Genomic DNA, 22,451 nt, shown 5'->3' on the forward strand with positions numbered 1-22,451 from the left:
ACCACAACTCAGTACGCGATAACCAGTGAGTGTCCACTTTGCCTTTGAGCCAAAACAATGCAGATTTGCATGCCGAGGGAAGGCTGGTGAAGACAGGAAAGACAACAAAAGCAGGTCCAGAAGTTGTTTGCAAACAGGTGTCCTTAAAAAAAAAAAAAAAAAACTCAAGTACCATTCAGTTAATCTGCAGGCTGTGCAGAAAATGAGGCCCGCAATTGCTTATACCCTCAAAATGAAACCTGGCTGTGAGTCTACCGTAATTAAGGTGTAAAAAAGTAACAGCTATAGCAGTACAGCAAGAGGAAAAGCAGTGTGGATAAATGTGCCTTAATCATTAACACTAGTCAATGTCCTCATGGTAAAAATACACAGTACACACAGTAGGAGAGAGTATATACACTGTAATGTCTAAAGACAGACAATTAATAATAACTGTACTTTAAGGACACAAAAGGTCACGGTCCTGCCCACCATCATCATCATCATTCTTATGTGGTTTACCTCTTGTTTCAATGCTCCGATATAAGTCTTTCTAAAAAAAAAATTCTGTTCCCAACTGTAGACTTGATACAGGCGTCGTAAACATTAACACTAAAAATACACTTCAAAGTTTTCCTGACTTTCAGCTTTGTGGTCTGTTGAACGTGTACTACTATTTCCATGTACTCTGTCACTTATACACAGAATTTTAAATAGGGGTGACCTGACTTTGCCCCGGATTACTTTACACTGCTTTAAAAATACTGGAAAGTCTATCCACAATATAACAAATTGTACAGTATATACATATTTCAAAAAGAACTTTAAGGCCAGAAACAGTCGGGTTTCTGCTATGCTCCGTTAACTGTTGTAATAACAGCTGCTGAAGTGAAGCCGCAGGTCATCTGACACTTCAACAAACCATCCTGCTGCCGCCTCTTTTTTTTTCCCCTTTGTAGGAGTTTCATGCACATAATTGACTTCTTGACAGTACCTACTTGGATTAAGTGTCACTGATAAAATGCAGCATACACACACTTTACACCTTGATGCCTGGTCTGATGCGAACATCAGCTATTGTCTGAAGCTAATTAAGAGTTAAGATCCAACACATTAATGTCTATAATGACCCTAGGCTACCGATAATGTATTCAAGGTGTTAGCAGACACCGGCGTTATTAGCCGATTTGAGTGGAGGCAGCTGTCTGACTGTCACACAGCAGCTGAGATGTAAAGACAGAGATGCATAAACTGTATATGAAGCCACCATCAGTGTAAGTCACATAAAAGTACACGTGCAACACAAGTGATTCAACAACAGATGAAAGTCACTTTTGTTTATCTCTTTTTGAATTTCGTGCACGAGTGCACATCCAATTCATTTTCAACAGACGTAAACCAACTGCTACACACTCTTTCCTTTAAACAGTTTAAACACACCAAACAACTGCAATCAAAGCGCACTACACATGCTCATCTTATATCAGCAGAAGCTCCTCAAAGCCTCAAAGTAAATACAGAACATCAATCATGGACTCAAGCATGGTAAAATGCCCTTAACCGCAGTTGCAAAAGAATCCCGGCACAACAGGAATGATCTATTTTAAGCCCAAGTCAGAGTTTGGTTAAAGCTGATTCACAGCATCCAGTAAGTGAGCAATCCACACGTGCAACATGTCACTTTGCTGTTACCACACCTCAATCCCTCACACGGAGAACAACAGGCTTCATTTAAAAAGTATACCACCATAACAAACTCTATGAAGCTCAACGGGTCACTGAAAAGAGGTGTAAATGTGTGGTTTAGTAACAAGCTGTAAATGTCAGGTGAGAAGGTCGAAGGGAACACCAACCTCTTTTCTCCTCCAGATCATGGAGGAACTGCCTGTAAGCAGCTGTGGCGCTCATCCCTCCCTCCCACAGAACAGACAGAAAGAGAGACAGAGACAGAGAGATAACAGCAGAAAGAAATGACTAAAATAAGCAGGGGGGGGTGGGGGGTGGGAGAGTACAGAAAACTGTTGGTGAAAAGGAAGCAAAGTGATTAAAAAAAACTTCTAGGAAATGAACAGGAGCTAGAAAAGAGAAGAGAAAATGAAAAGAGAGGGAGGGGAGAGTCTGGAGGCTGCAGTTGATCTGTGCGGCCTACAGGATCCAGGCCGTCAAACAAGAGCCATCACGTAAGTATTCCCTCATCTCCTACTCGTTTCTTTTCTTCCTCCGATCTCGTTACGTTTCTGCTGAGCGTGTGTGTCTTGGTCTTGGCTGCAGTGGCTCTACTAGCGGAGTGTGCCGGTGTGTTAGCAGCACTAAGCCGTATAGAGTAACTGGACTTTGAACACAAGGCGTGATGTCACTGCCAGAGCCAACATGTGTTTCACTTGTGTCAAGAATGAGAATGTGTGTGTGTGTCTGAGGAGGAAATAAAAGGGAAAAAAAAGGAAGGCGTGGTTTTATTACTCCGCTCAGCTGTGCGTTCTTTTAAAGCATTGTGGGCGCTGGAGTTTACACATGAATGTTTGCCTGTCACACAGTTGTCATTTTCGGTCTTCTGTAAGTGTGTGGCTGGATTAATATACTAAAAGCAGGAGACAAGAGGAGCCCTGTCAAACACACACTCTTTTCTCTTTTCTCATTTTACTGCAGTCTCCTAGTGAAGTCAGTAGTCTTGAGTTTACCTCTAAATGTTAGAAATTAAGTCATGAAACGTTGGACACATCTGCAAATTATCTGAGTTGAAATGATGTGAAATGAATAAGTATAACACCTACTGTTTACACAGAATATACACAGTAAACATATATACAGTACCACTTCTCTTTAAAATTCTCAGAAGAAAGCAACGTTTGTTTCCCATTAACCACTGGGGTCTGGGCTTCATTATTTTAAAAGTAGTTATGAAAACCTAAATAGAAAATAGGTTTCAAACAAGCCCAGGTTGAATGGTTCTTTTCACAGAACAGTATCAAACAAGATTTTCCGTGTGCAATGATACACAAACAGCAAATTCTCACATTTCTGGACCGTTAACGTGCAGTAGTTTCACATTTTTGCCCAACAAATCAACTGATCAGCTGTTGCTGATAGTTGTCAATCAAGTGACAAGTGAATTAATAACTCACACACTCATTTCAGCAGTGCGGCCTGAAACTTTAATACCTCGTCAGGCCCAATCAATGAAATATTACGTTTCTGTTCTGGTACGCCTTTCCTACAGCAGCTCTTTCTATACATATCTTATCAGCTTTGTCCTCTCTCTTTTATTCTGCCTCAAGAAAAGGTAAACACCCCATGGTAAATAATTACCTGGCCTTTTAGGCCCGATGAGGTCTGGATTGATGGAAACCAGCAAGGTGGCTCCACATAATGACGTCCTTTACTTCAGAAATGTAAATGTTACCAACGGAAGAAAGGCGGCGCGATCAATTGTCTCTATCCACAGGCTTGGTGTATTTCTATCAGGAGGCTAGTGATGTTAAATTACTCTTTATTTTTGTTTATAGCTCTATATGTTTTATGAGACTTAAATATAATTTAAAGTCACATAAAGCACATTATTTTTGTGTATAAAATGCTTATATTTGCAAGTAAGATCATATTCATGGGGTCATTCACCTTATCTTAAGGGTTTTTTGTTATTTGTCAATCCATTAATTATTTTTCTATATGCCAGGACTAACAGGAACCAAAGACCTATTCTTGGAAATGAGCATCTCAAATTCTCTCTCCTCGTCTTCAGCACAGACACTACAAACACACACATTCTTACATATCCAAACAATTATCAGCATTTGCGCAAAGACACCTAGAAATGTTTGTGAGAATCTCACGGATTGCTTATGCAATCGGGAGAGCCAAGAGCATTTGGGTTTAACGGGAGAGTGATGAGTGATGACTGATCAACAAGAGGACCTCTGCATCTGTCAGCTGAGATGACCTCAGATAATGGCCTGACCTACACAGTTGAAAGGGGGATTGCTGCCAGTTTGGCTCCAATTTGTTTCCTCACATACAATTGACAGAGCAGAGAAAAATCACCCAGGGGAAATATATGTTCCCCCTCTCGCAAACACACACAAACACACACACACAGAGCCATCATTGTTTGTTTTCCACTTGCATGCATGCAATGCTAATCTTTCATGTAGTGATATGAAAATCTTTTTGCTGTAAATACTTCATGCAAAAATTTTGAACAACATATTAAAACTTTCACACACACAGCTCAAAATTCCTGGGCAGTCATGGAAGCATGACAATCCATTTAACAACTCTTAAGCTGAGAACATCCTGGCAAGAAATGTTGAAAACTGCTCAGTGATCCTGAACATAGTCTCCTCTTTCACATGACCCTGTCATCAGCAGCATCAAAGGCCACCCTGGCCACAAAGAGACTCAGAATTAAAGGCAGTTTTCCTCCAGCCATCATCACACACCGGGCCGGAGAAAGATGTAGTGGTGTGACTTGTAACCACAGTAACGGGGCAGCTTTTATCTGCTGGTGTTTTTCACCACTTCTACTTATTGCTAGGATCCTACCAACACACTAAACCAGTCAAGAAGTGTCAATTAACTGAACAACAACAAAGTTTGAGGAACACACACATCTAGAGAGATAAAAATAGAACAGAAGCAAAATTCTGGTTTGAACTCAAATTAAAGCCACAAACATACAAAAGGACACATCCTCAGAAAAGGTGAACAATACCAGCTGGAGGGCAGAGTTTTCCTATAGTGAAAAGATGAATAAGGGTTTACACACAGTCACACAGCAAGATAGAAGAATATAGAGAAGGTTTGTGGCAGACATTCATGTATTTACCTTTGTTGGCAGGAGTGGGCAGGAGTTGGCAGAAACAGCAGCAGCAATGTGGAAGAGAAAGAAGAAAGAGTCTGATTAGATTAGACATCTTTTTAAATATATATCTTTACTTTCAGCACCACAACACAATTATACAATCTTTATGTTGTTTGAAATGCTTTTAACTTAAACACATCTCACAGGACCACAGGACAAGTCCATGCACAGATGAGGGCCATGTGATGCAGGTGAAAGCTTAGAAAAATGCAGTGCTGACCCCAATGTCTACATTAAAAATCAATTTAATCTCAGTGAATTAATTAATAAGTTAATCTAAAACAATCTAATTTTTTCCAGTTCAGGTGAGCACACTCTACGAGCAACAAGACAGTAAGGAAAGGATAATGAAGTACCTAAAACCGCAGTCAGAGAGTCTGTCAGTCTGTGTTTTATTTATCTACTTTGCTGCTGCATAAGAATTTAAGGAAGTGAAACAATAATTAGAGTAGCAGGAGTAAAATTGTTTATGTTTTGTGTGACTTAATTTTTCGTGTACTCGCAGCACAATGCATTTCAAAAGTACTGTACATAGGTGTATGTTTGTTTCAGCATTTGCTTCTCCGTTTGAGTGTGTATGCATGATTGAGTGTGTGTGTTTGTATATATAAATATCTAAAATGCAGAGCTGTTTCTGTTTCAGCACCTGAAGTGCAGTTCCGTCAGGAGGCTGAATCAACACACAACACAAAAATCCAGATGCTGCAAGTCTTCACAGCCCAAAGTATTAATCGTTCATCACATTCATACAGCAACACGGATGCAGAGAAAGTTTTAAATGAATGAAAACTGTGTGGCAACATCACGTTTCAATTTACTATGTGTGACATTTTGTGAGCATAATGCCCTCTAAACGAATCAAAGCATCAGATCAATTAATCAAGTCCCAGAAAGCAGATAAATAATCAATGATACGTTAAATTTGCTTTTTTTTTTAGACTAATTTGCTAATCCGTTTGTTAATTGTTGATCAGGAACTTGATCAGTAAATATGTAAATCATCAACTACAGTGAGTGATAATTGTTCAACATGTGTCGTCTCAAAAGACCAGCACTTCGGAACCGCTTTTCTTGTGTGCATCTGCACAGTTTAGCAGACTAAGTCATATGAAGGCCTAAGTTGTATAAATCTGTTACATAGCTTTACTTGAACCATGTTCATGAAAAATAAGCTCCCATTTTAAAATGGGACACAAGGAAACATAACACTAGTCTAATGATGCTATGACCACCAACATCACCACCATCACATGCTTTTGTTTCCATACACATGGTGCTATGGCACTTTCACTTCAGGCCTTTTATGAATTAATACTGGACTTTTTAAAAAGAAATTTTTAATCAAGAGACATTCGGAAATTGCAGCAGGAGGGCAGACATTGGTGTTGTGCATCTTTTAAGATGATTCATAGCAAAAGAGACACACTTCACTTCCCGCAGACAGACAAAATCTCCATGGTCTCCATTGTCTCCATTAATGAAAAGGATCAAGACTGGCAAGTCTCATTGTAAAAGAAGAGGACACTTGTTGGACGGAACTAAACTTCACTGAGTGGCAAATGGAGGAGGCAAAAACAGACAACAGCTTAGTCAGAAAATGATGTATACATTTTATATTTATAACGAGTAGCTAGAGAGGATGCAACCATCTAAACACTAATGAGAATTAAATGGGGGGAAAAAAACTCCAGAGCCAGGAAAACAAAGTGTGGTGAGATTACAGTAAGTCAGAGAATCTGCTTCAGGAAAGCCAAAGTTAACCCAAGTCAATTAATCATAACAAGAAACAAATTTATGATGTGTCTAAGCAAAATAAAAATAAAGCAATAAAGTTGACAGGACTATTTGACATAACTTTTTCTCACTTAATGTCAACATAAATAACTACATATGATATAAAAGTGTAAAAACATGTACAAAACACAGAATGGTGGGAAAAGGGGAGACGGACCATGACCCATTTGGCCTTTGGCTCAGCGACAGCAGAAACGTGAGGATGGACAGACCCACTCGCAAATGTGCCAAAATGACGTCCTAAACAAACACATCATTAAGCACCAACACACAGACATACACAGGTCTCCCTGTAAGGCCCTTAATCCCCTCCAATCTTCTGAAGGCAATTTGGAGAGAAACATCTTGCCCATTCATGTCTAAACTGATTTAACTGCTGAGACCACGTGTGTGTGTGTGTGTGTGTGTGTGTGTGTGTGTGTGTGTGTGTGTGTGTGTGTGTGTGTGTGTGTGTGTGTGTGTGTGTGTGTGTGTGTGTGAACTTGTGTGTTTTCAGCCTGTACCACTTCCAGGCCTCATCACGTCACACTAAGCACTAGATTAAAGCGATTCTCAGCCTTTGTTATATCACGCTTATCATCTCGGACCAAACGAAAGCACACCGACTTCTAATTAAATTCAGATTATTTTCACTTCAACTTCTATTCAATTCTATGACTGATGGCTTCTGTATTATGGCTGCTTTGTCTGGTGTGTTAACATTTAAACATATTTCCGTGAAGCGAAGTTCTTATGAAGTGTGACTATGAGAGAACGCGGTTTGTGTGTGGCATTAATATTTATGGTGTGCTACACACACACACACACACACACACACACAAATAGAGAAAAAGCATCTCCACTGTTCTGCTATTATGCTACAGATTTTAGAGCCCACGCATTTCACAAGTCTGTGCAGCACATTTCTTCGTAACTGTCTTCAAAAACAGCAACAAGGGCGGGGAACAAGTATAAAAAAAAAAAAAAAGGAGAGAAAGAATGGATTTGTTTTCAATTCTTCATCTGTGACAGTTCTTACTTGAGGGAATAAATATGGCGAAAAAAAGATGTTAAAGAAACACAGGTGAGGAGACAAAAGGGTGACAGTGAAAGGATGAATGGATGAATGGAAGTGCAGTGCACTGGAGGGACTCTGACAAACCAAAGACATATGAAAAAGCACAGTAATTTAGAGAACAGAAAGTGGAGAAAGAAACCTACAGCAAAAATGAGAAAAGGCCATGAAAATGTTTAGAAAATGTCACATAGAAATAACAAAATGTTGGGATTTTGTCTTTATTAAAAAAAAAAAAATACAACTCAAGAGCATTTGCTTCTAAATCGTGCCACGCAGGTAGTCATCATTAAGATTTTACAGAATAATAAAGTTTACAAGCAGAAAACAGCACCAACACAAGAGCAGAAAATGTTCTTTTCTGATATTGGTGAGTAGGCCGAGCATCACTCAAAATGCTTTTGGAGTGTATCTGCACCACTGCTGTTCTATTAGTCTCATGGGAGACTTCAACAGCACCTCTCAACATTAAGATAAGTTGACACAGGTCTGAAGACATTTAACTCAAGTAATGCATGTTATTACACACGTAATTAGAGAACAAACAGGACGTGTGTCATTAACACTAATTGAGACAAATCCTACATCTTTCAAAGACATAGTGCTGACAAATGCAACATACTACATATGTTTTTGTGCACCTTGAATACACCCAGATATTCTTCAGTGGCTCTAGACACAAGGGTAGTGTTCCAAACACACACACACAAAATAATGGGCAGAGAGGGGCTGCATCTTAAAAGCATGACATCCCAGACATGCAGTACAGGCCTCAACACATCCACCCACAAACCATTAGAGGAGTTACAAAATGGGAGCAGCTGCAGGCGGGAGAAAATCTTCATTTCAGCAATTATTTAAAAGATTTCCTTAGAAACAGAGGTCTTCTTTTACTGTGTGGGAAATTGCATGGTTCTTTATGTGCGGCTATTGGTTATTTGAACTGAATCCATCACAACCGTCACTGGTAACTATGTTGAACTGTCCAGTGCTTCTAAATGTTTAGTTTTTTTAAGTGCATAATACGTATTATGAGCAGAAGGCCACTATGACTCAACAAATAAAGTCAACACAGTATTTCAATTCAAACAGCAAAGAAAAGAAACTAAATAAACAGCACAAAACTTACTAAATTGCGTAGTTTTATTTGACAGCTGGCTACCTACTTGTGATGTTATGATGTATGTTAATAGCACTATTTTTTGTGATGCAGCTGTGCAGACAGGATGAGCAGAGGTGGGCGGGAAAGTAGAGGGGGTTTTAAAATTGAACTGGTGGTAAACAAATACAAACCCACATACAGGTCTGAGGAGTAGCAGAGCTATACAGAAAAAGGAGGTGGACAGGAAGTTGATGTTGTGGATGAAAGACAGGGTGTAAGAATGAGGGAGTGGGTGAGTGGGGGCACAACTGCAGTGACAAGTGAATGAGAGAGGTGGTACATGAGGACAGAAAGGAAAAGTTAAAGCAAAAAAGGCAAAGGTTTAAAGAGACAAAGATAAAGGCAAAAGAGCCTGCAGAAAAAAAGGGAAATCAGAGAGGCTAATGCTGAATTACATCTAGAAAGAAATAATTTTGACATGAAGAAAAACAAACAGTAGTACTAGTGCAATACCCGTAAATTCCCACTTAATGACACACATAAAACTACTCATTGAGTGTATACTGTATCATTAGTGTCTTGAGCTTTAAATTGTGACTTGCCAAAAGACTGCAGATGAAATTATACCAGCACTGAATGACCAAAAAAAAAAAAGTGTACATTTACATTACATCTGGTGCCAAACCAATAAATAATCAGTGTCAAACGAGAAGAGCAGCATGAGGCTGGGGACTTATGCTGCAGATTATTTCCCAGCTCTCTTTCCTTTTGTTTTCTGGCATTTCTAATGTAAGTTATAACATGAAGACATAGCATTTCAAAATTATTTTAAGACCTATACGGTCAGCAGAAAAGTTGTACACATGGTCATTATCTCTGCAAAGTGATTTCACAAATACTCTGAATTGCTTTAAAAAAAAAGAAAATCTGCTATTTAAATAAAAGCAACACAATGCCAAGAGTACAAAAGAAAATCCAATCTCATCCAGTTTTAATGAAAGAATTGTGTTTATTATTATTTTAGTATTACAGTTTAAAAGCAACCATATTAAACAGTCTATCTGTATAACAGTGTTTCCCTGTTACTGCCCTAAATATCATTTTAGATGATATGACATTAGAAAGCGTTTTCACTGTAGCACTGTACTAAGAAACTAAGTGCCATTAAGAAAATGGGCCAAGTTGAATTGGATCATGTTTAGTACAGCACACATTCCCAGAAGTTAATGGAAGACTTGGAAGAGTTTACACTGACACAAATGTAGTTGTTCATCAGTTATGAGCCGAGGAAGCTCCAGGGAAGTACAATATATACTTAAACAGTAGCAGGAAGGAGCCGCTAAAAAAAGATAAACATACTCCGATAAATGACAAAGTTTTCCCCGGTGAGAAACATTCATTTCAGCAGACAAACTCACGCTGTTGTCGTTCTGAAACAGAATAAGTTCTCTTTGGTCATTTCCGGAAAGTGGAAAAGATCAAGATATCAAACTCTATATGTGATTAACTTCTTGACTTCAGATCAAGAAACAAGAAAGAAAAAACGAAAAAAAAAAGAAAAAACAGAAAGGAAGCTGAAAGCAGTGTCCATGGTCCACTAAACAAGAGTTATCACGTAAAAAAAAAATAAAAAATAAAAAAATTACTCTAAGCCCAGAAGAACTATTAACTGTGGTCATGCTTAAAGAGGATTTCTTTAGGTGAGTGCACACACAGGGGCTGCACTGTCAGCTAGTGACCAACGGAAAGCTCCTCATTTCATTACAGAGGATAATTAATCACGAGTCATTAAAAAGGTCTCACTAAGCAGCTGGGAAGAAAGAGCGGAGAATGAGGAAATGCGGGAGGACACAAGGATTAGAAATGGTACGAAGAAGAAGAGGAGTGTGAGAACAGAAGGAGCGATTGATTCTGCAAACCGGGCTTAACACTTCCAGGACGGAGGGCTAACATTCGCCTCCCACTGGCCAACATTCAGCCATCTTCACTATTCCACCGACCAAATGCAGGACCTTTTTAGAACAGAACGCGAGTTAGCCAAGAATCTGGTCAAGCAGATAAAGTTGCACTAAGAAATATTAGCCTATATTTGGCTGATGTCATTCTACTACCCTTAGTCAGCCCCTGCAGAACAGCAGAGCTACCTCATCACTCTCGGCTGTGAATGTAACTCGGAAGCCCCCTTTCTTTAAAGACACAAAACTGTGTGAGCAAAAAGACTTCGGCTATTGCAATCAGTCTGACCTGGGAAGTTTAATATTTTCATAATCCTATGCAACTTTTATCATTTTGCCATCATTGAAATGTCACTATTGTATAGTGGTAGCATCTTCCTGTGAGAGCAGTGTTTCAGGAATGTGTGTGTTTCAGGAACCGTACTTAAACCGTTTTCAATCCTAATTGTCCTCCACACTGTATTTAACTGTTTTTTAAACCAACTTAATTCACTAGAAACAATTACTCAAATAATTAGTAAGTTGACAGAAGTTTAAACTGACAAGCAATAAATCCACCATCATACCCGGAAAATCAGGAAAAGTTGGTGCGTAAGCAAATGATTTCACGTCTGTGTTCCTCTTTTCATAAATTATAAATAACATCCACACCCAGTAATGTGACAGCAGCCAGTCATAGCGCACAAATACCAAAATGACAGCACCCAACAGACCCCCCCCCAACACACCCTGTGGGCACAAACAGCTGGTAAATACAGGAAAGGAGGAGGGGAGGGGTTTGAGATAGCCATGCATACCCTATAGATTCCACAGTGTCTGCTTGGTGGGCACCAAGTATTTCAATATTTCATACAATGTTTTAAAATACATTTTACACCATCCACTGGTGAGTTCCTGTAAATGTCAATAGCGAGCGTGTTTGCTGCTTTTCATAGGAAGTGGATTATATTTCAGATTCATCACATCCTGTGGTTGGAGATGCCAGTGACATACTTACAGTAACTGAATTGTAACCAGGGTGAATCACCTCGACTAAAGGGGGTTGACTGCTCATCTCGAAGTCAAACCTAACTTGGTAATTTAAACAGATAAGAACAGGTTTCATTTCTCATTTTGGTCACGCAGTGGATGGGGGCTAATGGGTCTGAGACGAACAATGTAGCAATCGGCAGGGAAACTCCCAGTATACTGAGTGTGCCAAGAGAGACAGGTGGGCTACAAGACATGGTAACAACTGGGAAACATGTGACATGCATATCACATTTCATTTCCACTCCCTTCTCATCAATCATTACATCACGTCTTTCTGCTGCCACGGATGTTTTCAGTTAGGGCCTTAGACGGTTGTGTGTAGGTGTGAGGAAGAATTTAGGCTCCACACACACCTGTTTAAACATCTCTCACTTAGAGTCCTGTCTACTGTCTTTTGAAATATCTGGACAGGTCTACATCACCTCTGAGCACAAGGAGACTTTTCATTCTCATATGTACGGTAGATGACAGGCATTAAATGTAAAATACTTTGATATAAACAAAATGCTCATGGAAGAAAATGCTGAGCAAGAAAGAGTTTCATTACACGCAGCCTAAAGTTTAGGCCTCAGATCGTGAAGAGAGAAAATCTTTCTTTAATTTTTTTTTTTAAAGGGCCACGCCACTAATTTTACAGATGAACATTGGTTAATTTATCTTAAGTAACATTGCTCAGCCTGTCACAGTTTTCTAATCAAATGAAATGAAATTAGTCTCAGTGGGTTAGAACAACAACAACAACAACAACATCCTCTGTCTTTAGAGCCTTGTTAATTTTTGTTTGTGGACTGAACTGCAAAAACAGTGATCATGATGTGATAGTGATGTTGTCAGGTTTATCTTAGATTGTAAGAAGAGCCTCCTAAGCTGCATTATGAAAAGTGCAGTATCCCGATTGGCCTGTCAGGACCTCGCTGTACCTGCTGTAAATGGAGGGAACAGCAATACACAACTGCTGGAGAACACATTAAATACACTTCTGTCTCCAGGTTCTTATACCTGGGGAATTGCAGACATCTGTGTAATGTCTTAAAAGGAGAGAATGGAAAGCTCACTGTGGGATCTCAGGCTGGCAGAGGCACTATTAATAAATGTGACATACAGGAAATTGTGCTCATATACAGAGCGCCGAGAGAACCATTTAGCAAGTTTAACTTCGAATTCATATTGAGAATTGGAGTCTGCATGGCGGCTAAAGGAGAGAAAGTCGCCTCTGGAGCCACATTGTGACATTCCACCGTGTAGGTTAAACCGTTCCCAATTCAGAACAACAAGCAACAGAGACGTGCTGCCGTGAAAAGTGGCCTGATAAAGTAATTATGTCGAACCGCCATGTCAGTGTGGCTGTAACGGAGCTCAAATCTGTGAGCAAGTGAGGAAAAATTGTTTTCACCCGCAGACGTAACAAAGACGACTGCTGAGGAGAAAAAGCGACACGTGCCTGCAAAATGGATAGTACAGAAATAGGCCTTTGTTCAACTTCTTGCTCGGTCCCTATGTCCTTTCCGGCTTCTCGACCTCCCTTCTCTAATCTGCCAGCCAGTTTCTTCATTTTCTCTCCCTCTTGCTTCTTACCGCTTCTCATCAAGTGCTCCTTCCTTGTGCCTTTTCCCCTTTTTCAGTTTTACAGCTTTTCCAAATCTATACCCTTCTCTTCGTCCACTTTCCACTTTAATTTCTTATTCATTTTCCCTAGATTAGAGAGTTTGTTTATTGCAAAGATTAAAACTGTTAGACAAAACATCTCTAGCCACATTCCTCTAAGGTATTTTCGCTTTCGTCAGCAGCTCCCACTACACAAATGCTTGCACTAATACCACCTATCTTTGTTCCTGTAATAATTATGAGCAAGAATATTAGTTGGGAGGACACTGGAGTTCCCAGAGATCACTTTTACTTACACCAAATGATGCTAAATCTCTTTAATGAAGAAAGCTACAACCCATTCTTGCAAATCTGGAGACTCAATCTTGAGTTTACACATTCTGTGCATCGTTTTCAGTCTTTCCTGTGTCCACTGAAGCAGCTCAAACAGCTTTGCACAGAGTACAATGTGGACACAATAGGGACAAAAATGAAAGGTCACAAATAAACCAAACAAAAAAAAAAATCAATAATCAGTGCATGGTACACAGACTGCAGTGCTGCAGTATAGTGCACAGAGTTTGTGACATTAGCAGATATTTGGCAGCTGTGCACACAGTACTGCAGGAAACTTTTCCCAGGTTTAGATGCTGTTGAGTGTGCATTATGTAACACTCATGAACCTGCTCTGACTTTAGAGCAAACTCTTAATGTCAAGAGTCATTCAGGCATCAACTAGAACTCTAGGGTTTCCCACAGGATGACTATTTATTTAGTGGTCAACCCTGAGGGGGTTTTTCAGCATTCAGTGTCAAGAGCTGTGAGGAAAATGGGACCATATTCACAAGCTTACCAAGTACTGAATTTAAATGCACCATTCTGGCAGAGCTTTTAGTCTTTTAGTCTCTCCGTTTTGGCTACATTCCTCACACAGGTTTTTGAAAGGATGAAATAATGTATAGAAAAATCTGTGGAGGCACATCTCTGAGCAGGCAGCTCCTAAAACAACAATCTGGTAAAACCAACACTGGTAAAAATAAAATCTAATTACAGGCCAACCTTCAGTGGGTCTTATCATGTAAGAAAATACGGATGAATTTCGGCTTCGTTTAAAGATGAAAACTTTCAAATCTGTTTAATCAAGTATGCAAGCACTTTTACTTGAACCTGTAGTACACAAGTTTGGAAGTTACATACATAAAAAAAAAAAAAAAAAGTTGTAGGGTGATTTCTTATCCGACTTCCACCAGGGGGCTGAGTTTAGAGAGGGCTGGAACATGAAGAAGGAGAGAGAGCGGAAGACTGAGTAGATATAGTGAAGGAAGAATACAAGATATACAAGTAGCTGAACTATAACGAAGAGAAGAAGCTACAAAAGATTAAGGGGAGTGATAGAACCAAAGTAAGAGGAAGATGTGATTGCAGCCTTGTGTTCTCTACGTCCAAAATAAAGATTTCATTTATCTCCCTCAAATGCCACCACTCTGTGTCCTCCTCCCTCCTCCTTCTGTCCCCTCTGTTCCATTCTCTTGGCCTTTGTTGTTCTCTCCTCCCGTTTACTGTGTCTCCGTCTCTTTTGCCCTGCTTCTCCTTCCCTATTGATGTGAACAAAGTGAAAGGGAAATCGCCTGGTGCAGGGCTGTGATCTAGCTCTGCTCACACCCACCCACTCCACAGCACTCAGAGGGAGGCAGCAGAGAGAATCACAGTGGAGCCAGAATGTAGACCAGTTTCGCCCCTTCACGGTACTGACGAGAAGGAAAAGAAAACACTGCAGCACTGCCTGTAGCTGTAACCATGAAGCCCCAGAGATGGAAAGAGGTTGTGACCGACAGAACAGGGTCTCGGGAAGAGCCACAATGCCTCTCGTCACACCGCCCAGTTTCTTGATTTAAAGTCAGGGAACTGTGCAACAGAAAAGCCCAGAATGGATCCGTCCAATAGAGAAAGAATCTGTGAACGTCAGTTTAAAAAAAATAAATAAGAAATGAGATGAAAACAGAAAACACACTATGCTACAGCTGAATAGGATCTAATGTTGTTGACATGACTCTGAGCTAAAGGTGTGAATAGGCCAAAAATAAAAACTGAGACTCATCTGAAGTTGATATGCCCGAGCAGCTCAAGACAACACTGGGATTATATGCATGTATGTGGGTGTGACAGCAGGGTGAGCTGAGTGACGTCTGGCTAAGACCAACATGAAGTGCACTGCAGTAGTCTAGGCAAGTTGTAATAAAAGCATGGATTTAAAATTTCAAAGTGATGCAGAGAAAGAAAAGCTAAGCTGGACTTAACCATTGAACTAATCAGTGCATCAAGTTTGAGATCAATGTCCAGTCTCACACCCAGATTTGTTGCTGTAGGTTTCAAATATTGATTTAAAAAACCCAGGTCAACCTGAAATTTGGAGGCATCACAAGGCCCAAACAGCATGACCTCAATTATTTATCGTTAAAGTGCAAAAAATTAATTGACATCCATGCCTTGATTTCTTCAAAGCACTGTCTGAGATGTGTTGTAGAGCAAGCATTTTCCTTTGTCTGTCGTCTGCGTAAACATGGAACGAGATGCCATGTTTTTGGAGAACTGAACCAATACAGGGACAAGAGAAGAGGGCCGAGAATGGACCCTTGAGACACTCCACATGTAAGCGGTGCTGCGGAGAACAATGCAGTTCCAAGTCGGACACAGAAACTTCTCTTTGTTGAGTAAGACCTAAACCACTTTAAAAGCACCACACTGGATGCACCCCCCCCGCAGTTCTCCAAGCGAGACAAGAGCATCTGATGGTCCCCCGTATCAAAGGCAGCTGTTAGGTCCAACAGTACCAAAACAACACAGTGACCAGTGTCTGTGGCTAAAAGATCATCATTAAAAACCCTCGACAGTGCTGATTCAGTACTGTGTCGGGGTTTTACACCCAGACTGAAAAACCTCAAGAACATCTAAGAACGATTTCAACTGGCAGTAAACTATTTTCTGAGCACATAGGGAGCCAAAGTGGGGAAGACCTCTTTAAAAAGACTGAGTGGATTTGGATAATTTGGAGATCCAGCAGGCTTCATATGACCAATTATTTCTTCCAAAAAAGACAGATTGACAACCTCAAACTGATCATAAACAGCAAAGCATGTGACAGAGACAGAAGGTTCATAAGAAGGAGGACATCTTCTTAGGACTCAATGAGCTTGTTCTACTACAGGTTCATGACTCATGTCTCCATCTTATTATTGACACATTTACTGCTCTTAAGAGTTTTTCGCCAGTGCCACTTCTATTTCATAATGAACCTGAAACCTCCTGCAGGCCTGCAGCACAGCAGGCTCGGGATAGGAAGGGTGGGCCACAGTGAAACACAAACAACCTCTTCTTTTTTTTAAGGCAAAAATAGAACTTGTCTCACCACAGAATGGGAAGTGTCTGAGCGTAAACAGATATTTAAAGTGAGGTTAGATAACTCTTCAGTGCACAGGATCCTTGATCAAAGTGGATGAGGTTACTAAAAGTAGTAAGAATCTGTATAGCTGCATATCTTAAGGAAACAGAAGACAGAAGTGAAATTCATTCTTGTTCTAAGAACTCTGTCACAGGTATAACCACAGCCTGCCTAAACGGAAAATGACACATGACTTCCCCCAGGAAATTGTTAGCCGAGGTACTAATACGGTCTAGACACTGTTCCCTTTTCTGTGATTATTTAAATACTAAATGACCTTTGATCTTTATCTGTCAATATGAGGTCCTTCATTGTGTTCACCTTTGGAAAATCCTGAAAATACACCAAATGTAAGCAAACAAGAAAATGTGATCAATCAAAACTTTATTTATATGGCACCTTTTCATAGATTAGTGCAATTGCTGTTTTAGTTTACTTGATGATGATGATGATGATGATGATGATGATGATGATGATGATGATGATGATGATGATGATGATAATGATAATGATAGTTTACTGTATTAATTTATTATTATTGTTATGTATTTATTGTCTGTTATTACGGAGCTAACATGCTCTAATTAGGTCATCACAATAATATCTGGTCAGATTTTATTCAATTAAGACTCCAGTCAAAATAACCATATAAGATGTTAAGTGGCTATGAAAATGTTATGATGCAATTATGCACAATCAAACTACTTAACGATATTTACGGTCTCCAAAGAGGAAGCTATAAAAAGGCAATAAATTATTATGATAGAACAAAGAGTTCTATGTGGGATTTGCAAATGGAAAATAATATTAAAAAATTAAAATAAGAGAGGACGAGTCGAAAGAGGAATAGGAAAGATGGCCCAGAGAGACAAGACACAAGTCAAATTGAAAATCCTTTTAAAGGAGACAGAGAGAGACTTGTGTGGCACCGACAGCTCATTAGAAAACTGGCAGCTGGTAGTGAAACTTCACGTAGACCAGGCTGCAGGCAGGTGGGACTCCCCTCATACCATCACATCTCTTTACCCATCATACTGTACATAGTTACACACAGATGCCAAACACAAAGAGAACCACGTTGCACAGGCACATGCATGCATCCTCTTACGGTCTAGATATATACAAAACACACAGGGATCAGAGGTCAGACGCAGTCTGATGTGAGAGCTGCCTTATCTGATGGTTAAAGAAACAAAACACAGAAACACAGATTTGATCTCCTCTCCCCATGGTGGCACCTTCAGAGGATCTGTCCTCAGATTAGTGCAGCAGACATCGAAACGTCATCTATATGGCGACTCTCCCTGAGGCAACGTGGCATTAAAAGTCATTAAAAGTCTCTCTCTCTCTCTCTAAAAATGTAAAAAATTAACCTTCAGGAAGAAGGTTCATACAGCAAAGTTTCACATAGCAAAAGCCTTCCATTTAGTGTGGCTACTGCTAAAGACAAATGTATATGCCATGGTCACAAAGTCTTGCTCCGCTGGCTACTAAAAGCTAGCCAGGAACTAGCGAGACTCCAGTTTAGTTAGGTACAATTTCTGTGCCTTTGTGTAAGACAACAAATAAGTGAGTTATGACCAGTTGGGTACCTGCATGCTAAAGGCTGATTTCTATGCTTGAAAAGTTAAATGCAAAGAAGATGTGGAAGCACAATTTATACCTTATGATATCAGACTTTCAGGCTGCACCACATGCTAAACATGATGGACAAAAGCAGCCAGAGAAGGAAGACACACACACACACACATACACTTTCCACACCAGCAGCTCAAATGGCTAAAAGAATTTATGCCTCCGCTACATAGCACATGTGTTTGTGTTTGGCAGGTATGTACTCTGCAGACCAGACTCAGACAGGTCTAACCTTCTAGAAAACCCAAACCTGTAAATGAATGTGCCACAACTGCCCCTGCATTTTTGTTGGATGTCTGACTACTGCTGCAGTTAGAAGCAGGTGGCACCAGTAACCATGGTAACTCAGATAACCACAGTTTGTTTTCTTTACTTGTAAGTATTCTAATGTATATAAAAGTGTTTAAAAGTATGATACCAATCACCACAACCCAAATCTAATGCCAAAACCCGATTCTTAACTTTCAGACTGCCGTTTGAAGAAGACTCAAAAGTCTCCTCAATTTTCAAAAACAGTTTTACACAGAGCTCTAAAGTTTGAAATTCACAAGAACAAAACCACAAAGGCGTAACAGATTTAGCTGTTTTCACATTTGTGGTGCTCATTGCCATGACATCCAACTTTATTTTCATCTCTTGTTTTGCGATAGCGGTTTGGTGAAAGTACTGCTATTACTAACACTGTGGTACCTGGCACGTACTTTACTCCATTACTGAAATCGAAACCACTGGTGGTAAAAAATCTCACGCAACACCTTTTGACTAACAACTTACTTATGCCACACGAGCACAACTGCTCGTCCATTGTTGAATAGCGTGTCACCCACAGAACGCCCTAAATTCAGAGAACCACAGAGATGTGCAAACCCCCCCCCCCCCAAAAAAAAAGCCTGTGCTTGCTAATTCAATGTTCATAACTTCAGACTTCAAAAGTAACCACCCTTTTGGGAGAGAGCGGACAGAGGCTGACTGCCACCTGGCTTCTAAATAGCAAACAGCTTCAGATTCAATGTCCTGACATTCATATAGGGAACCAGCACAGGAGAATATGTCTTTGTTAAATTAGATTTCAAATCGAATGTAATTTTGCAAATGCATGATATGAGTTTCTATAATCAATTCTCAAATTTTGATATCAAGTCATGGAGACCAGGGACACAGATCTTGCGCTACATTTTTCTCAGTACAATTTCATCATTAGTGTTTCAGTGTCCTGAGCTTGTTTCTAATATATCCTCCTTTGATTCCCATGAGAAATATGCTAAATCTATCACTCAAATACAAAAGCAACGGCAACCACAGGTACACCTGATAGCGGCACATGACATTTTGAGTCAGACTTCTGTTAAACAGCTCAGGTAAATGCATCTCTTGCTACTTCTGATTGTCTGTATACAGTTGCTTTTAGTTAAAAGGAAATGAAAATAGTATTTGTTTAGAATCACAGTTAGGATACTAAAGAATTCTACACTAAGTATCCTTAGTTTATTTTTTCAATTTTTAAAGGGGTGCAATGCCAAAATAACTCTGAAATGCGAAGCTGAAAGTGCATAAACATATGCATCTAAGGCTCTTATTTTAGAAACAGAAACCCAGTGCTACAGTAGATATTTCTTTAAGAAAGGAAAATGAGGAAAAAGCAACATAAAAAGTGAAATCTAGCAAAGATAAACACTGGTATTTTTTAACATCATTAAAGTATAAAAGATTCAATTGAAAACATGAAAACTGTTCTACATTCTACCTTTAAAGCTATCAATCACTTGGTGCTGTAGGGCAGGTGTCAGGTATTTCCAACATGAGCTCTCGCTTTCTGCAAATTATATCTCCAGGCCTTCATAGTCAGCAGTTTTCAAGAAGCAGTTAACTGATGACTGACAGATGTACAGCAACTTCCATCTGCTATAACATTACATACATCAATATAAAAAAAAAAAAAAGTAAACTATGCACGGGAAGTGGGTCAAAGGTTAAAACAGATGTGTGTGTAGATCAGTATAGTGAGCCAAGAAATCTAGAAAAGAAGGGAAAAAAAGGGGCACAGAAGATCAGCAAAAATGTCATATTTATAATCATCATCATTAATTATCATACTTTTAAACTATTTTAATATGATGTTTCATCCACAGTACACATTAGAGCTGTAGGCAAGATGTACAGCAGCAACATGACACTGACAATTGTTGATGGGAGGATGTAAAATCTGGAAGCACTAATGGATTTTTTTACACTGACCCAAACATTAGCATATCGGAGAAAAACGAACGCAGGATCGGACGAGCAGACAGCAGAGGAGAGTTTAGTCACTAGTGGAGTGTAAAAACGTGAGGCCGAAATGAGAAACAGAAACGGACTCTGGGGAGACCAGCTGCAACCGTTTTAAAAGAGTGGACTGTTTCTACACTTACTGCCTTACATGCATAAGCAAATCGTAAAAACAAAAAAACCTTCAGAAGATATATGCTCAGCCCGAGGTTGCACTCATGTCATGCATTAGGTGATTCACATCACCAGCGTTGTCTTGTTTAGCTACACATTTGTGAGTACATACTGTATTGTCTGCTTCCAACCCAGACATTACGTTGCCTCTTTAAGAACAGTAGGAGGAATAAACATCCCAACTTCCTTTCTCCTCCCTCCATCATGTTTGTTATGTCAGGAATGTTCCCCAGTCTAACTCTCACCCTTTTCTGCTGTGTCACTGCTGACACGCACACACAGACACACATACAAACACAACACACACAGAATTTATCCAAACACGCAGACAAGTCACCTGCCAGTAATTCTTAATGAAGTAGACGTGTGTGATATGAGAGTGTGTTAACGTATGCACTAAAATAAACTTCACTTAGAGAAAGTGGCTCTTCAAGTCTTCAAGGTCTAAGGCATACGAGCTAAAAAGCAGAGCAGCCTTGAGCTACACTCACAGCAGCAACTATTGGGAACATTTGGGTAAACATTAGATCCCAAGGGTAGGGAGTAGATGGAGGAAACTGGTTAGTCTCCATTTAAGTATCATACGACGGAACTAACATTAGGGTAAAGGTTGAATTTATATTATAAATTATAAGAATATCGACACAGAATTGAAATAAAATGGAATTTTCCTTTTGATCGGGGATACGAGACACACATGGATAAAGCCTACAGCCAAAGGAAGCTGCCATTCATTGTCACTGAAAGCAGCTGGACGTATTCAGCCACGCTGCAGGGAAAGTTGAAAATGATTCAACGTTAGGCAAATTTGTTCCGACGCAGTCCGAGCCACAGCCGGACACGACACAATTGCTGGCTACTATGTTATGGAGTTTTAAACAAAATAGGGGGGGGAAGCTGATTGACAGTTTGCAAATGTTTGTTTTACATAATTAACAGGACAGCGGAAAACCACAAATCATCACCCTTTTTGGCGAGTTTGGCACCGCCTTGTTTTTAAAGAGTGCATGCTGTGCACATCACATCCCAGAACTATGGATTCGTCAGTGACCAGCTACTGTATTTGTGTGTGAACGCACTATAATTAAACTGCTTTTTTTTTTTGTTTTGTCATATTTACTCAGTCAGCAACTTTATATTGCTCCCAACTTTTTTTGATCAACCGGTGCTACTTTTTCCTGCAACACAACTGACCTATCATATCAACATCTACTCCACGTCATACCTCTAGAGATGATTGCCACTCCCCAACTCCACTCTAACCATCCATGAATGTTACGGTCTGATTAGATTAAAAACAAAATAAAAAAAATGCAGAAGTGGCAGAGCAGGGGGATGACTACAGAGGGGGGAAGGGGTGAGGATTACCAAAAGAGGGGTGACAGACGTGAAATCTGGTGAACTGTCTAACATGTAGAGGAGCAGGACCCTCCCCCTTCTGTGGCCCTCTTATTATCCCTTCTTTACCGATTGGTGGCATGTTTTGTAATCTGAATAAACCCTCCTGACTCTTTAGAGTTTGTTTTTAACATTTAAAAAAAGGAAAAGAAATATTTCATTTATACTCTGAGTGTAATTCC

The 22,451-nt window shown here is 39.8% G+C and overlaps 1 protein-coding gene across 7 annotated transcripts in view; it reads right to left on the reverse strand.

Annotated features, from left to right (window-relative positions):
- macf1a (microtubule actin crosslinking factor 1a) overlaps positions 1-22,451 on the reverse strand; it is a 194,909-nt gene that overhangs the window by 143,646 nt on the left and 28,812 nt on the right. The window contains exon 1 of one of the 7 annotated variants that reach the window (XM_067478556.1): positions 1,833-2,284. The exons of the other annotated variants lie outside the window; for them this stretch is intronic. Coding sequence (XP_067334657.1) covers positions 1,833-1,887 — 55 coding nt within the window. The 5' untranslated portion in view covers positions 1,888-2,284. Of the gene's footprint in view, positions 1-1,832; positions 2,285-22,451 lie in introns of those variants that run through there. 7 annotated transcript variants of the gene reach the window in all.

This window comes from Channa argus, chromosome 1, assembly GCF_033026475.1.
Source record: "Channa argus isolate prfri chromosome 1, Channa argus male v1.0, whole genome shotgun sequence".
Taxonomy (NCBI): Eukaryota; Metazoa; Chordata; class Actinopteri; order Anabantiformes; family Channidae; genus Channa; species Channa argus.